The 18734-nt window shown below is 39.5% G+C and overlaps 1 protein-coding gene across 3 annotated transcripts in view; it reads left to right on the top strand.

Moving 5' to 3' along the window:
- The first annotated feature begins 320 nt into the window (after positions 1-320).
- ACYP2 (acylphosphatase 2) overlaps positions 321-18734 on the top strand; it is a 94564-nt gene continuing 76150 nt past the window's right edge. For 2 of the 3 annotated variants that reach the window (XM_081337427.1, XM_081337428.1), the window contains exon 1: positions 17390-17531. In XM_081337427.1, coding sequence (XP_081193553.1) covers positions 17480-17531 — 52 coding nt within the window. In that variant the 5' untranslated portion in view covers positions 17390-17479. Of the gene's footprint in view, positions 386-17389; positions 17532-18734 lie in introns of those variants that run through there. The other variant, XM_081337429.1, reaches the window with a different exon arrangement.

The raw sequence follows: 18734 nt of genomic DNA on the forward strand, positions 1-18734 counted from the left end.
AGAACCACATTAACTAATCTCAGTAATTTGCCCTATGACTATTCAAAAAGAATGCGTTAAATCGCCAATTTAAAAATGGGCTGCGAAGAAATTACACAAAACAGCAGCACTTTTTTTCATCTCCCTTCCAGAAAATAGCCTTATTACTACCATCATTTGACATATGTTGCAGGAAGAAAAATCTTGTCTGACAATATTTGCATGACACAATGCAAATATAATATTACTATTATATTTTTATCCTTATTAAAAATATATTTTGGTCATCTCAAGCCATCAAGCATACCTAATGCCTTGTCTCCAATTTTCTCCACAATAATCTGTGCGATGGGTTTTGCTGAAGGTGACTGGCCCAAAGTCACCCAACCAGATGCTCTATGATTCAGTAAGTAATTGGGGCTTAAATATTTATTTATTTATTGAAAACTGTATATGGCTACAGTCATCCTAGGTAACCCACAAAAGATCAGCAATAATCATATCACCCATACAAGAAACATTGTGCTTTCCACCATAGCATCACAATATCCATTTGTTATAAAAATATTTACTTATCCTCACCCTATCCTAATACTTGAGGAAAGAGCCAGTTCATCACTTTTCAGAAAGTCAAAAGGGTACAGACCCTCTGAATATCAGATGAGCTATTCCAAAGGATGGGTGCAGTTACGAGGAAGGCACTGCTCCAAGGTTCCACTAGAAGACAACATTTAAGGGAAGAGATCTACAACAATCCTATTTAAGCTGGTGGAATGGGCAGATATCTAGAGAGAAGACTCACAAATGACCTAATCCTGGGCATTCAAAGCTTTAAAGGTGAGTACCAATATTATGAATTGCATCTAGAAAGAAGCTGTGAGTCAGTATACACCTTGTGATGTAAGGTTTATTTATTTACAATTAAATCCAAATGTGCTATGCCATGTAAATCTCACCAGATCTAATCTAAAAATATTTTAATTTGGATTTAGTTGATTGCAATTCTACAGATACACCTGGCATTAAGAAGTAGATTTGTTTCTATTAAAGGGAGAAGGTTTAATCTGAATCAGATTTATCCAGTTAAATTGCTCTTTGGGGTACTTGTATCCTGTTTAAAAGAACCAAAACTGTTATATATTAATTAATCTGTAATGCATTAAGATTTTGTGAAATAAGTTCTGTTGAACTTAATGGATTTACTTCCAAGTGATGGGTAAATCTAATCTGCACTAATGTTTTTTTAAGCAGTAGAACTATCCACAAGCACACTTTTTTTTTCTTGGATCACTTACAAATTAATTTCAGTGATAGTCCAGAGAAATTTGACTCATATTATATGAATAAGCTACCTAGTAAATCTCCCCAACTGGAAACATACAAAAGGGATGGAGATTGGTTGTAAAAGCAAAAACTATTTTTTATCATTTGCCCCCATTTTACCACCACTATAGATCATTTTGTTCATAAATATATTGTACTGGAAAAAACAGAATTCAGCTTATTGTATGATATGTGGCCTTGAGCTGCCCCTCCTCACACATTTAATCTAAAAAGAGAATCAAATAGATTACAATAAATTACAAACATTACCTTGAGCACAATAAAGGAAGAAATTAATTAAATGAATGTACCTTAATATTTCAGATTCAAGTTTTGCAATTACCATAGCCTTAACTTCCCATTAAGAGCTGCTCTGTTGTCACTTATAGTTGCGTATGAACTAGTGACTTGGTTATGCTTCAATTCTTTAGTCTGAATTCATTTTATATGCCTTTGATGATGTCTGAAATAGATGATCTGTAAAGTAAGCAAACCGGCTAATTTCCACAGGCAGAGAATTTTACTACCTTTCACTAAAAAGTTGTAAATCTGCTTAGCAGAGAGTAGTTTTGCAAGATTTTGCAAAGTATTAATTATGCAACATTAGAATTCTTTTGACTATTTTGAATTTCATTGGCTGATAACTTTATTATAGGGTGTAGTGGAAACTGGTTGAGCATGTATGGTAGAAGTTTGGGATCTCAAAACTCTATTTCTTCCCTCTGGGTCTTTGTATTCTGCTCCTGCCTCTTGTTTGGGTAGCAGTTTGGAGACTCTTGCTACTATCTATTTGGTATGATCCTAGCTTCTCAACGGGTGTCTACTCCATTAGCCTCTATATATGAGAGACAGAGTTCTCACAGTTACTTTGTCTTTTTGATGATTAAGAAGGCAAAAAAAAACTTGTGTGGGGGGGGGGGAGAAATAGTTTTTATAGTGCCACCTCTGCTCTGTATAGCATTGTGAAGTGGCTAAAGGACTCATATCTTCCTTGGAGAATTGACGAATCTTGCAACAGATGCATAATATTTTTTTTTAAAGGAAGAGATAAACTGTAACACCTCTTTTGTACTTGAGATGATAAAATGTCAACATTCCCTGTTGAAAAAGGAAACAAGGCAACTTTAAAAGTGAATTACAATAGAAAATGCAGTGCTCCAGGTAGACCACAAGATGATATTCCCCTGTTTCAATTAAAAAAATATACAATTCATTGCAAAGAGAGTGGAGCAGATTTTCAAAAGTATTGTTCCAGATCTCCGGAGATTGTGAAAAGAAATTATTTCCTCATATACAATCTGAATTACATTTTAAAGCCTGAAATACTCATAATTGCTACACTTCTAATTGAGTAATAATAGCTATAACGCAGAGAAAGAAACATGCAAATTCTTTCCTACATCTGTTACCTGTTCTTCCATTAATAGTACCTTAAGCCTCCTTTTCTTTGCTTTAATTTTCCTGGACACCACTTTTCCCCCAAAATTCCAAACTTTAATCTGAGAATCTAAGAGTCAAATTTTCCTCTTTCCTCAGCTCAGCAATTTCTGACTTGTTTTTAAACTTTCTGACCCCCAAATAGGAGGAGAAGCTGGGATATCTTTCCACTGTAAATATAGGATTTTATGTCTGTAACAGTCTTAAATGTTGAGGTGGGAAGGTATAGTAGCAATATAGAAGACCCATTGTTATTCTGAGGAGTTAGTGACATATTTTGATTTCTCCTTCACATTAAGAAAAGTGTAGAAGTTCAGAGCTCATTCTGAGCTAGCCTGCTTGTTTTTCACTCCCACTTGTTGAACAAAGGGGAAAGGGGGAAATCTTCACATAACTTCAAAGCTTTTCCAGCTGTGAAAATCTCCAACTTTCAATTCCCATCCCAGAGTCATATGCCAGCCAGTCAAGGTCAGGTCTTGCAGTCTCCTGACTATAGCAGGGCCATGAAGTCATGGTGCCAGGTTTTGATAAAAACTGGTACTGTTACTAAGGGGGAGCTTCTTCTTGGAACCTAGCACCAGTACTGTGAAAACTGGCCACTAATGGGGCATTTCTGCTATCATTATTAAGGAGCTCTTGGCAGCTTATAAAAGATTTGGATATTATCTTACTTGATATGTATGCTTTTTATGTTATGCTTTCAACTCTTAGCTTGAACTAATAATAAAGCTTACAATTTCTTTGTTTAATGGAGTGCTCATTGTCTCTGGATCCATAAGAACCAATTGCCTGAGCACCTGATCACTGCCCTGACATTTGGTAAAACAGAAGTGCAGTCTTGCAGTCTGCTATTTGCAATGTAGTGTTTTCAGATAAGACTTTTTTCTAATAATGTGGATAACCAAGAGCGCTTTAGGGATTAGACTGAATTAAAACACACAAAAACACACATTGTGTTTTCCATATTATGACTGATTTGATTCGTTAAGTAGTTTATTGATATGTGCTGATACTCAACCATAGTTCTAGTTTGTTTAGCTTATAATCTGAATTAAGCAGCTGTCTTACAATAGCACCAGAGTTACATATGAGGGTCATTCTCAACTCATTTGGAGATAGAAATTGGGATGCTAGTTTATGAACCCTGTTTTCTATATATAAAATAGATGTGTTAAATGTGTGGTAGGTTTAACAAACCTAGTTTACTTGGCATTCAGATTTTAAAAGAAAAACTGCTGCTCTGTTTTGACAATTCATTGTCTAAGGTTAAGTGAAGAATTTTTTAAATCATAAAAATTGTGCACAACAGTGATAATCTATAAGTGATAGTTTACAATATCTGATTTTGTATAACATCTTTATCTTTATCTTTATTAGACCAGTGGCGTAGCGTGGGGGCTGCAGGGGGGGCCGGCCGCACCGGGCGCAACATCTGGGGGGGCGCGACCGGTGGGCTAGGGCAAGGCTGCTCGCGAGCGAGGGGTATCTGTGCCTGCGCCGACACAGAAACGCTTCTCTCTCCGGGTGGGGGAAGGCTCGGCGGCTCCCTGGGTCTATATACGCCTCTGTATGAGCACGCCACCGCACGCTCCCGCGAACGAGAAAGAAAGAACGGCAGCGGCGGCGTCTGCGAGCCTCGCCAGCGGCGGCATTCCTCGGTGTGGGCGTGCCTGCGTCTTTGGGTGTGAGGCTTTCGGAGAGGCTGCCTTTGGCTCCTGGTACTTGCAGCCCGTGTAAAAGAACAAGTCTGTGAAAGCGGGCGAGAATTTCAGGGGGGTGGGGGGGGGACGGGAGATCGCGGGAGGCTCGATTCTTCTTACGCCAGGGGGGTGCCAGGCGTGCGGTGCGAGAGCGAGGGGGCGCAAATTACTTGCCTTGCCCCGGGTGCTGACAACCCATGCTACGCCACTGTATTAGACTTATATACCGCCCTTCTCCCGTAGGACTCAGGGTGGTTCACAAGGTTTTTAAAATAACAATACAACAATTACAAAAAGTAAGAACAGTTAAAATGATTACATTTAAACCTGGAATAAATATAAAACCCCAATTAAAATCCAATTAAAACCCCAATTAATACTCTCAGTCCAGGCCAGAAAGCTCAAAGAGTGAAGTCTTCAGGTCCCGGCGGAATGAGCGAAGGTCAGGGGCAGTCCTAAGCTCTACGGGCAGCTGGTTCCAAAGGGCAGGTGCACCCACAGAGAAGGCCCTCCCCCTGGGTATTGTCCGCCAGCAATCTTTTACCGGCGGTACCCTGAGAAGACCCTCCCTGTGGGAGCACACAGGACGAAGGGAGCTTGATGCCGGCAGCAGGTGTTCCCTCAGATATCCCGGACACAAGCCATTTAGGGCTTTATAGGTCATCACCAGCACCTTGAATCTCACCTGGAGGGCAACCGGAAGCCAATGCAGCTCGCGGAGCAGAGGTGTTACATGGGAGTATCGGGAAACCCCCATCACAACATGCTATTCCAAAATTAAATACTGTAAATCACATTACAGTAAGGTTTAGCACAATGTATGTACATTGCTTTAATCCAATTTATATCCTATAGAAATCTATAACCTAATCTGTCACATTAATTTCAGTATTTTCTAAGTATAATTACATTTGAATCCACTATAACTAAATTGGATGAAATTGCTTCTTTTGAAAGACATCTGGCTGAAACACCAACTTCATATAGAAGAATCTCAGTTCATCATAAATGATGATAATAACGATGGATGTTATCTACAGCTATCTCTTAAATATCGTTCTTAACTGAAATTCTCTTCCAAAACCACCTAGTGATTAGGCAACAGCTGCAGCTCAATTTTATTTTAAAATAATAGCAAGAAACAAATTCAAATTCCTGATTTAAGTCTACTTACAAAAGTGTTTTTTCACAACATAAGCTGTTGCTATTCAAAGCAAAAAATGCTTTGGATGACAAGTGAAATACAAAAAAGAAAACTTCCAGTATTTTCACAGAGGCATTTTAACACAATCCTGTAAAATCTATTATTTCACTTAATAGATATTTATTTCTAATGTCTGTTATTGACTTAGCCCTAGTACCTATTGGCTGTACACTATAAAAGATGACACCAAGATGACCATGGCAGAGCTGAAGGAGGCAATGCAAGACAGAAGAGCATGGACAGTGTTGATCCACAGAGTGACCAAGATTCAGATACTATTTAATGGCTGTTGACGATGATGATTATTGACTTGGTTGACATATATCAAAATACAGATCTTATTCTCAGTTTGTGGTGAGATTTTGACTTATTGCAGTTCAGAGCATCTACAGTATATGAATGGGCAGTGTCATTAGACTAATATGTCAAAAGCACATTTCACTTTTCAAGATTCTCCTATTACCCTCAATAACCAATTCTATTAAACTCCCTAGCTTTCTAGAATTGAGAAATGCTCTGGTCACTTGAAAATATCATACCTGATTACCTTCTCACACTGAGAAGAAAGAACAAAAATGTTTCTCTAGTTTTTAAATGATTAGGAGAACAATTAAACAGGGAGATGAAAGTTTGAATTATATACATGGAATATTATCCCAAACTATTCAATGTCTATTCATGTCTGCAGAATCATCTAACCATCAATGAATCTTACAGACTATTCTGCAACCTAAATCAGGATTAGAGAAATTCTTTTGAGGTTATTCATTAAAAAGTTGGGTTAATTTAGCTGGGGATCCAGAGTCTAAAAAAGAATCTCAATGGCTTGAGATATGAAATAATAGAAGTTGTGCTACAACTTCATCAGGAGAGCCATACGTTTTCAAGTATCTACATGAGCTACCCATCTCTAAAATAATTGTTTATCCATATCACTATTCTTGCCCAGGTGGAATTCAATATATGCATATGATCAGGATATCAGAAGGGATGGAAATCCTGACATTGTCCAGAGGCTATAAAAATTTAGACTGGGAAGAACATAGAAAGTGGAATCCCAGCAAAACCGAATTATTTTTCCCCAAATAATATTTCATTCTCTCTCTCCCTCCCCCCTCTCTCTTTCCCTCCCTCCCTCCCTCCCTCCCCCCCTCTCTCTCTCTCTCCCTCCCTCTCTCTCACTGCTCTAGTTGTTACTCTAAATCACAGGTGTCAAACGTGATCACATCACATGATGTATCATGATGTATTGCAATGTTTTTTACCTTTGTGGAGCTGGGATGGGCATGGCCTGGATGTGACACATCCAGCCCGCAGGCCACCAGTTTGACACCCCTGGTCTAGATGGAGTAGCACTTAAAAAGCAGATCTGTGGGTACTGATTGGAACCCTTCTAAACTTAAAGCAACCATTGGAAAGACAAGCAAGGAATATTGCTTTGGAGATTTTGTCTAGGTTTGGTTGGTATGCCATTTCTAGTCCTTTGGGGGAAGTAGGTTCTGGTTACAATGACTCACACTTTTATTACCTCCTGATTAGATTGCTAAAGAGCATGTTGCATGGGTATCCTTTGAAATCTACTCAGAAACTGCAATTTGTATAAAATGTAACAGCCCAGGTGCTAGTATGTAAAAAACACTTCTTTCATATACCACAAATGTTGCAGGTGCTGCATTTGTTGCTGTACAATTCAGAGTGATGATTTCCACCTGCAAAGTTTGGAATAAGAAAACGGAGGAATTTTCACAATGACTATTTCAACAGTCTATCACTGATGTGGGCACTGCATTTTTGTTTCTAAAAAAGGAAATAATTGAATTTTTTTACTCCTTTCTAACATTGAACCAGAAAGACAATACTTTTATAATAAACATGTATAGGCTATGAATCAGAGCTAAATCCATCTGTTCAGTTTTTGCAACATTTTACTTGTCATTGAACGTGAAAAAGGCACAGTCGGTTCCTGACTCACATAATGGGTACTTTAATATCTTGAATCTAAAATTCTATCTGCACAGCTTGTAACACTAACTTTTTCTTGTTAAGTGGGAGGAATACTGACTGATAGTATTCAAAACAGCACCATTACCACCTGTCATTTCCTGGTACTCAGCTGGAGAACAAATGAAGAGATCCAAGTTTTAAAACTGAAAGAAATGCATTTGCTCCATTGAAGAGAATTACCACTGCTGTGGTTATCAACTCAGCAAACTGCTGACGCACTTTTGCACCCAACAGCCTTCTGTTTTAAATCAACTAACACCAGCATAATCAGTTTTTAAGTAAGGGCAGTGAGGCTTTTTGCCTGAGATTAACTAAGGTTAAATAAAAGTGTCTAGAGAACACTAAACTGTAGCATCATTTGTTTGTTTTTAATTTATTGTATTATGGTTATTAAATTATAATTTATGGCATAAGAATTAAGTATGAACCATCCATTATGTTTTCTAAAACATGTCAGTGTTTGATGTAAATTTAGTTGCACATTAGACATCTGTAATACTAAATTCCAGGTTCAGAGAAGAAATGGAGGAAAGCATATACAGTACGCTGTGTGGGAGGAATATCTCTACAACACAGGTGTCAAACTCACCACGTCACGTGACGTGTCGCAATGTATTGCAACTCTTTTTGCATTGCCGGCAAAGGGTTGGGCGCGGCTTCAGTATGATAAAACAGGCTCGCAGGCAGGCAGTTTGACACCCCTGCTCTACAATGACAATAAAAATTAAACTGGCTTATTTTGATCACTTGAGATGATCTTATAATCACTTCTGTCCAATAAGAGGTGGCTTAATATGTAACTGGACAATAAGGACTAAAAACACAAATGTAGAATGTTGAAAAAGATAAAGTAATTTCATTAGAATACTAATAAATATGTATTACAGGTTGCTGGAAGAGTATCTGCACTAAAAAGTGTGTATGCATTGGCAATTTTAGGGAAAAAAATGTGAAGGAATTTTCCTTTGTTTCTGTTAGATATACCATATTTTCCGGCGTATAAGATGACTTTTTAACCCATGAAAATCATCTCAAAAGTTGGGGGGTTGTCTTATACGCCCAGTTGTCTTATACGCCGGAAAATCAGCAAGCCCGGGAAGGCACGCCCTCCCCTCTCACTGTGGAGGAAGCAGGGCAGGCTGGCGTCTGGCGGGAGCCGGCAGGGCAGTCCTGCGCACGTGCGCGCTCCCCGGCTGTTAAGGAGCACTCCTTAGCAGCCGGGGAATGCGCGCGTGTGCAGGACTGCCCTGCCGGCTCCCGCCCGACGCTCTTCCCTCTTGAGGCAGCATCCCCGAGGACTCCTTAGGAGCTGGGGAGCTAAGGAATGCTCCTTAACAGCCGGGGAGCGCGCGCATGCGCAGGACTGCCCTGCCGGCTCCCGCCAGACGCCAGCCTGCCCTGCTTGCTCCACAGTGAGAGGGGAGGGCGTGCCTTCCCGGGCTCGCTGATTTTCCGGCGTATAAGACGAAAAATCTTGAAAATCATCTCAAAAGTTGGGGGGTCGTCTTATACACCCAGTCGTCTTAAACGCCGGAAAATACGGTAATATATGCTCTTTGAATGTTTGGCTCATTTTCCAATGAAAGTAACTGTCTTAAAAGAAATCTGATTGTGATGTGAATCTATCCAGAAAAATTTAACTGAAAAGCCTGCTTGGAAAAAAAAACCTCCTCAGAATCCTGAATTGTTAATGACAGCTTCTTTTGCTGTCAGAAACAGTGGGTTGTTATTGAAAATGCATTAAACTGATTCACACTTTTGGTTGATGTAATTGATGGCAAATCACCATCTTCAAATTTCAAGTCAAGGACAACCCACACACTTCCCTGTTGCTTAAATTCTTTCATGTGGTCTTGGGCAGCCACATGATTGCCATTATTGGATGAAAAGGGCAAGAATTAATTCCTCCGTTTCCTAGGAAACAACTTTGAGTACAAAGTGTCAGTCGAAGTGATTTTAAATAAATCATGTTTAGTCTATTGCAGGGGTGTCAAACTCAATTTCATTGAGGGCCGCATCAGCATTGCAGTTGCCCTCAGGGGGCCGGGTGGGTATGGCCAGGGTGGGCGTGGCCTACTGGGTGGGCATGGCTAGAGTGCATATGGCCTACTGGGTGGGCGTGGCCAGCTCTACATCGTTCGCATCAAGGGTGCCTATGGGGGCCCGGGCAGGAGTGGGACAGATCTGAGGGTCTCTGGCAGAAGGAGGGTCTCTGGGCCAGGGCCATGGCAGTGGGGGCCGTTCCCTCACTGTTTCCAGGATGGCGTCGTGGGCCACATGAAACCACTTCGCGGGCCGGATCTGGCTCCCGGGCCTTGTGTTTGACATGTCTGGTCTATTGCAATATAATCTACAGCAGAGCTTTTATACTTTTTCCCTTAACAAGACTTTTCCAAAAACCAAAAACAAGAAAGTCAGTAAGGGACATTATATCTACTTATTTTTAAATCTCTTTCTGTTAGATGCATTTGAAATGGGTTTTAAAATATTTTAATATTTTAAAATAATTGTTCTAATAATAAAAGATTATTCATAATTAATAGTCAAGAATCCCAAAAATCTAGAGTGGTTTTGCCCCCTTTATACCTTGCACTTTGTGGGAGGGAGCGTGGGGGGGAAAGCCTGTTCTTTTGTTTGTATTTATGAGTTATTTTAACATGTATATTGCACAGAATTGTAATGGAGTCAGGCAGCCTTATAAGACTAAACCAAGCAGAAAGAATTGAGAGGTGAAAGGGAATAGATATTACAGAACAGCATCAAATTTCAGAAAAGTACCACGTGCCATTTGTAATGGGAAAAGGTAGGACTAGAGATAAAATATCTTGTTTCTATATGAAGTTCCCCTTCATGGATTACTGCCTTGTGGCAAAGGGGCTTGCGTAATTCAATGAAGCTATGAGCTATGCCGTGCAGGGCCACCCAAGATGGACAGGTCATAGCAGAGAGTTCTGACAAAACGTGATGCACTGGAGAAGGAAATGGCAACCCACTCCAGTATCTTTGCCATGAAAACCCCATGGACGGTACCAAAATGAAAAAAAGATATGACGCTGGAAGATGAGCCCCTCAGGTTGGAAAGCGTCCAATATTCTACTGGGGAAGAGCAGAGGGCTAGTACTAGTAGAGCCAGAAAGAATGAAGCGACTGGGCCAAAGTCGAAAGGACACCCAGGTGTGGATGTATCTGGTGCTGAAAGGAAAGTCCGATGCTGTAAGGATTTTTTCTCCATAGGAACCTGGAATGTAAGATCCATGAATCAAGGAAAGCTGGATGTGGTCAAACAAGAGACGACAAGATTGAACATCGACATCTTAGGAATCAGCGAACTAAAATGGACAGGAATAGGTGAATTTAACTCAGATGACCATCAGGTATACTACTGTGGGCAAGAATCCCTCAGAAGAAATGGAGTAGCCTTCATAGTCAATAAAAGAGTAGGAAAAGCAATGCTGGGATACAATCCCCAAAATGACAGAATGCTCTCAGTTCAAATCCAAGGCAAACCATTCAATATCACAGTAGTCCAAGTCTATGCCCCAACCACCGCTGCTGAAGAGGATGAAATTGACCGGTTCTATGAAGCCCTACAGCACCTTATAGAACTAACACCAAAAAATGATGTCCTTATCATCATGGGGGACTGGAATGCTAAAGTAGGAAGCCAAAAGATAACCGGAATAACAGGCAAGTTTGGCTTTGGAGTACAAAATGAAGCAGGGCACAGGCTGATAGAATTTTGTCAAGAGAATATGATGGTCATAGCAAACACTCTTTTCCAACAACTGAAGAGATGGTTCTACACATGGACATCACCAGACGGTCAACACAGAAATCAGATTGACTATGTGCTCTGCAGCCAAAGATGGAGAAGCTCTATACAGTCAGTAAAAACAAGACCAGGAGCTGACTGTGGCTCAGACCATGAGCTTCTCGTTGCAAAATTACATGGTACTGCTGTAGAATATTATTGAAAGTAGTTGTCTTCTGTCACTGTTTGCTGCTCCTTGGAGAATTCCTCCTTCTTCAGCCCCACCAGACTTTAAAAAATATAGAGCAAATCTACACCCAGAAATTGAATAAAACAAGCTGTGGATAAGATTTATTTATATACAGTACATCTCTGAGCATTCTTTCACACTTCAACTGTATGGGGCAGGAGGCTTCCTTCAGGGCATTATTTTCTATTCAGAAAGATAGAAGAGAGTATTACCCTGCATTTTGTTCAAGAAGAAACTGATATTGACTGGATATTAGGAAAGTTTGGAAAGCACAATCCTCTAAGTGCCTTTGAGACACCAATATGTCTAAAATATTCTTTGCACGTTAGTTATTTGTTCTGCTTTGCTTCTAATTTTATCTAAGACCTTCTGTTTCTTCTCAACATATCACTTTGTTCTCTTTGAAACATTATCTAGATGGGCATATTATCTGATTTAAAGAAATGTAAGCTTTAATTATCTGTTAATTTTTCAATCTATTAATTTGCATATGCAAACATGTTTAGAATTTTAAAAATTGTATCTTTCATTTTTAGACAATTCATGTTTGATTAACATATGCCCTCTTGGAAAAAGCATTTATAGAGTGAGATAACAGGAAATACTCTTCTAAACTATATTTGCTGCCCTATTTTATAATGTTTATTAAAAGTTCCAAATCTTTGTAATTAATTGGAGGTATCTTATGTTAAATAATCTAAAAAAAAATAAATTGATTAATAAAACATTACAGTCCCACTTTTCATTTCCATCCTTGCCAAGAATGAGGCAAGTTTCACTGAGTATAAGTGAAGTTAAAAATGAAGGTTGTTAAAATTACACTTCCTCTAAATGAACAAGCAAACTTTTGCTTGTTTGAATTAAATATTTTGAGGGTCAAGAGAGGAATAATACTATAAGATAATTTGAATTTTAAAAAAAATACTCGTGTTTGATAAAGTCTCTTCTTATCACCAAAGTCTCATGCACAACAGTTAAAACATGCACATTGTACAGATACAGTTGCAAGAAAAACTATGTGAACCCTTTGGGATTATGTGGTTTTTTGCATGAATTGGCCATAAAATGCGCTCTAAACGTCATGTAAGTCACAACAATAGAAAAACAGTCTGCTTAAAATAATACTACACAAACATTAGCTGTTGTCATGTTTTAATTGAACATAAGATGGAAACATTCACAGTGCAGGGTGGAAATAGTATGTGAACCTTTGGACTTAATAACTGGTTGACCCTCCTTTGGCAGCAATAACCTCAACCAAACGTTTCCTGTAGTTGCAGATCAGACCTGCACAACGATCTGGAGTAATTTTGGACCACTCCTCTGCACAAAACTGTTTCAATGTAGCAATATTCTTGGGATGTCTGGTGTGAATCGCTCTCTTAAGGTCATGCCACAGCATTTCAATTGGGTTGAGGTCAGGACTCTGACTGGGCCACTCCAGAAGGCATATTCTGTTCTGCTGAAGCCATTGTTTTGTTGAATTACTTGTATGCTTTGGGTCATTGTCCTGTTGCATCACCCATCCTCTGCGGAGCTTCAGTTGACGGACAGATGGTCGTACGTTTTCCTGCAAAATGTCCTGATAAACTCTGGAATTCATTTTCCCATCAATGACAACAATCCGTCCAGGCCCTGAGGCAGCAAAGCAGTCCCAAACTATGATGCTCCCTCTGCCATGTTTTACAGTGGGGATGAGGTTTTGATGTTGGTGTGCTGTGCCTTTTGTTCTCCACACATAGTGTTGTGTGTTTTTCCCAAACAACTCAATTTTGGTTTCATCTGTCCACAGTATATTTTGCCAGTAGTGCGGTGAAACATCCAGGTGCTCTTTTGCAAACTTCAAACGTGAAATCAAAATTACTCCAGATCGTTGTGCAGGTCTGATCTGCAACTACAGGAAACGTTTGGTTGAGGTTATTGCTGCCAAAGGAGGGTCAACCAGTTATTAAGTCCAAAGGTTCACATACTATTTCCACCCTGCACTGTGAATGTTTCCATCTTATCTTCAATTAAAACATGACAACAGCTAATGTTTGTGTAGTATTATTTTAAGCAGACTGTGTTTTTCTATTATTGTGACTTACATGACGTTTAGAGCGCATTTTATGGCCAATTCATACAAAAAACCACATAATCCCAAAGGGTTCACATACTTTTTCTTGCAACTGTAACTTCTACCATAGCATTATGATAATGTGTATATCTTCAAGCTCTTACTGATTTGATGAAATTACCAGCAGAATAATACAAGAGCAATTCAGAAATAAACCTCCGTTTGGTTATCAATGACAGACACTCACAGAAAAAGAACTTTTATTATACACATTAGAAAACTATAACATTACTTTTTGACATAATCACCATTCAAACTGAGGCACTTGTCATAACGTCTTACAAAGTTTGAAATTCCTTAGTAGTCGCTGGGTGCCAAATCTGGGCTATGGGGGGGGGTGATCAAAAACATCCCAACGGAATTGCTTCAAAAGTTCTCTGGTGTGTCTAGTAGTGTGCAGGTATTATTGTGAACCAACACCACACCAGAAGTGGTGCCATAGAAAATCTCACCAAATGTGAAGATGCCAAAGGAGTACTGCTACTGAAGTTCATGGAGTATGATTTGATCATCATTTCAAAAATCTACTGTGAAACATTATGAAAATTCAGACAAGCCATCCATAACCATCATCGGGGCATGCTGACTTCTGGTGTGGTGTTGGTTCACGATAATGCTTGCCCGCATACCACTAGACGCACCCAAGAACTTCTGAAGCAATTCTGTTGGGATGTTTTTGATCACACACACCTCCCCGGTAGCCCAGATTTGGCACCGAGTGACTACTACGGAAATTTAAACCTTGTACGTAAGATGTTTTAACAAGTGCCTCAGTTTGAATGATTATGCCAAAAAGTAATGTAATGTAATATTGTAGTTTTCTAATGTGTATAATAAAGGTTCTGTATCTGCAAGTGTCTGTCATTGATAACCAAATGGAGGTTTATTTCCAAATTGCCCTCGTTTAAAGGAAGAAACAGAACTTTTCCCATTAATGTTTCAGATCTTGCCATAATCAGATCTTACCAGAATGTTTTAGATGTTAGCTGTTAATTATGTGTGATTGGCAACTTGGTGTTGCTGTATGGGAAATGACCATTTTTTACAAATAGTAGGTGAGATTTCATTGATTGGGTTGTCTGGGAAGTGGGTATCTAGATGGTTTCCAAATGGACTTTTGCCTAGAACAGGTAGGCAACCTCGGCTCTTTTATGACTCATGGACTTCAACTCCCAGAATTCCTGAGTCAGCTGGCTCAGGAATTCTGGGAGTTGAAGTCCATGAGTCATAAAAGAGCCGAGGTTGCCTACCCCTGGCCTAGAACATGACTTCTACCATTCTTATTGATTCGAAGATTTTCATTTATGTGTAGCTGGTAATGTCTTAATGTTGGTTAATTCCAATTTACTTTCAAAATACACAAATTTTTGCCCAGAACAACTAATAGAACAATATTTCTATAGATGTTTTGGCTCTTTTTCATCACATCTCCTAGTTACTCATCACCTGGGAATTTGTTTTGACTGACCTTAGCTAAATGGTTTATGCAAGTATAAGATTAGAAAAAGATACCATTCTTAGTCTCATCTCTCTATCACATTCTACTATTAATACATCAATTTATGTGAATTCCTGTCCTTCCATCCTGGCTTTTATACCTTATAAACCTCCCCCATGAAAGTTTTCTACATTTTCAGCGTTATTTGTCACAGAATGCTTTTATACAAACTAGGCCTTGATCCAGTCCTTCAGATTTTTGAGCATTTACACATAAAAAGACAATGGATAGTACATGTATTAAACGTCCAGTTTAACATGTAACATTCAAAAGGGAAAAGTGGAGAAGGAATACAGGGAGTGCAGAATTATTAGGCAAGTTGTATTTTTGAGGATTAATTTTATTATTGAACAACAACCATGTTCTCAATGAACCCAAAAAACTCATTAATATCAAAGCTGAATATTTTTGGAAGTAGTTTTTAGTTTGTTTTTAGTTATAGCTATTTTAGGGGGATATCTGTGTGTGCAGGTGACTATTACTGTGCATAATTATTAGGCAACTTAACAAAAAACAAATATATACCCATTTCAATTATTTATTTTTACCAGTGAAACCAATATAACATCTCAACATTCACAAATATACATTTCTGTCATTCACAAACATAACAAAAACAAATCAGTGACCAATATAGCCACCTTTCTTTGCAAGGACACTCAAAAGCCTGCCATCCATGGATTCTGTCAGTGTTTTGATCTGTTCACCATCAACATTGCGTGCAGCAGCAACCACAGCCTCCCAGACACTGTTCAGAGAGGTGTACTGTTTTCCCTCCTTGTAAATCTCACATTTGATGATGGACCACAGGTTCTCAATGGGGTTCAGATCAGGTGAACAAGGAGGCCATGTCATTAGATTTCCTTCTTTTATACCCTTTCTTGCCAGCCACGCTGTGGAGTACTTGGACGCGTGTGATGGAGCATTGTCCTGCGTGAAAATCATGTTTTTCTTGAAGGATGCAGACTTCTTCCTGTACCACTGCTTGAAGAAGGTGTCTTCCAGAAACTGGCAGTAGGACTGGGAGTTGAGCTTGACTCCATCCTCAACCCGAAAAGGCCCCACAAGCTCATCTTTGATGTTACCAGCCCAAACCAGTACTCCACCTCCACCTTGCTGGCGTCTGAGTCGGACTGGAGCTCTCTGCCCTTTACCAATCCAGCCACGGGCCCATCCATCTGGCCCATCAAGACTCACTCTCATTTCATCAGTCCATAAAACCTTAGAAAAATCAGTCTTGAGATATTTCTTGGCCCAGTCTTGACGTTTCAGCTTGTGTGTCTTGTTCAGTGGTGGTCGTCTTTCAGCCTTTCTTACCTTGGCCATGTCTCTGAGTATTGCACACCTTGTGCTTTTGGGCACTCCAGTGATGTTGCAGCTCTGAAATATGGCCAAACTGGTGGCAAGTGGCATCTTGGCAGCTGCACGCTTGACTTTTCTCAGTTCATGGGCAGTTATTTTGCGCCTTGGTTTCTCCACACGCTTCTTGCGACCCTGTTGACTATTTTGAATGAAACGCTTGATTGTTCGATGATCACGCTTCAGAAGCTTTGCAATTTTAAGAGTGCTGCATCCCTCTGCAAGATATCGCACTATTTTTGACTTTTCTGAGCCTGTCAAGTCCTCCTTTTGACCCATTTTGCCAAAGGAAAGGAAGTTGCCTAATAATTATGCACACCTGATACAGGGTGTTGATGTCATTAGACCACACCCCTTCTCATTACAGAGATGCACATCACCTAATATGCTTACTTGGTAGTAGGCTTTCGAGCCTATACAGCTTGGAGTAAGACAACATGCATAAAGAGGATGATGTGGTCAAAATACTCATTTGCCTAATAATTCTGCACTCCCTGTACAAGCACTGCAAAGAACAACATCTCAATTGTTCTTAGTTTGAAGGATTATTTCATTTCCTTACCCCAAATTCTAACAGTTGAAGAAAGGGAATAGGTTACACCCAGCCAAGCTCTTTAAAGTTCCCTCTAAAATACCACCCCCCCTCTTTTTTTGTTGTTGTTGTTGTTGAAAGAGAGAGATTCATCCTATCGAATTGGCCTGGGTTAGCCGGCTGGATTAACGCCCCCTAGTGAATTTTGAGCCTTGTGAGTTTCCGTCGCGGCCTCTGCCGGCTGAGTTTCTTTGTCAGGGTGGTCAGCGCTTGCTTTCAGTTCCTTTTCCAGCCCGAGAGATTCTTCTACTTTCACTGCAACCATTATGTCCCGGATCCTCAAATCGGTGGATTACGAGGTATTCGGCCGGGTTCAAGGTGAGCAGCGGCGAACGATGCGAAAGCTAAATATTAGGAAAGGGGACGAGAACTGCACTGGCAAAAATAGCTTCAGAGTGCACGAACTGCCCTTCTCGGGTTACAAAGAAAAGCTGGCAAGGAGAACCGTTATATAAAGCGAATTTAATTGCCAGATCACGCCGGACGTGCTTGCTCAAAACAGTTCTGTGCTCAGTTTGTCTTAAAGTGAATTGAAGAGCCGGCAAGGGTCTTAATGTAATACACGTGCGTGGCAGGTGCAAAAAGGGGCATTCACTGTTTCCCTGTTCCCAGCTGCATTAATGCTGCCCCAGTTACAAGTTACCATTACCACCTATGCTATCTTAGCAGGAGTGCTGTTCACCTGCTTACTAGAATTAGTATTTGTTTTAAAAAATGGGCAGATAAAACATTTTAAACTCACAATGAAAGATTGCATTATTAAACCCTCCTTCAAGCAAAAACTAGTCATCAGAATAGTCTTTTTCTTAATACATTTTATACACAAGGGATTTATTCACAGCCATCTTTCCAAACTGCACGAACACACTTTAGTGAAATACAAAGGTGTAGGAAGGAACAGCAACAACTTGACTATTATATGTGTTCTCTCTTCAGGGAAGGCACTGTAAACTACGTTTTTGAGCAGTGATTATGGATGATGATTGTGAGCATATCCACAATGCTTTGGATACATATTTCCAGGGAGAGTTTAATTTTCTGCTTGTTTTCATAGAACTCCTCAGCTCAAAACCAGTCATTCTGGGTAAAATGATTGTAGATTTGTCACTGAAATGACTGCACATACATATATACCAGGAAAGAAAAAAGAAATGGTTATTTATATAACTCATCCTACATCTTTTTCTCTCTAAAAGAGCTCAGTGTGGCCTTGCCCATCAAAATATGGCCTTCTCTGATGTAGGGAGCAAACAGTTAAAAAGCTATTATAAAAATAGAACTAAAATGCAATATTCTTAATTTAAAACAAAAGAGTTAAAATATGACAACTAATTTAAAATGAAGAGCAGAGGATTAAAATTGATTGAGTGCAATAACAGAACCATAATAAAAGAATAAAATATTTTCCTGTCAGGAAAATAATATAAACGTAGACACCAACTGGGCTTCCAGGTAGGACATACCACAGTTAGGAATCCAGCCCTGTAAGAATAAGCAAGTACATAGCTGAGATCCACATCT

This window comes from Vipera berus, assembly GCF_964194415.1.
Source record: "Vipera berus genome assembly, chromosome: 1".
NCBI classification, from domain to species: domain Eukaryota; kingdom Metazoa; phylum Chordata; class Lepidosauria; order Squamata; family Viperidae; genus Vipera; species Vipera berus.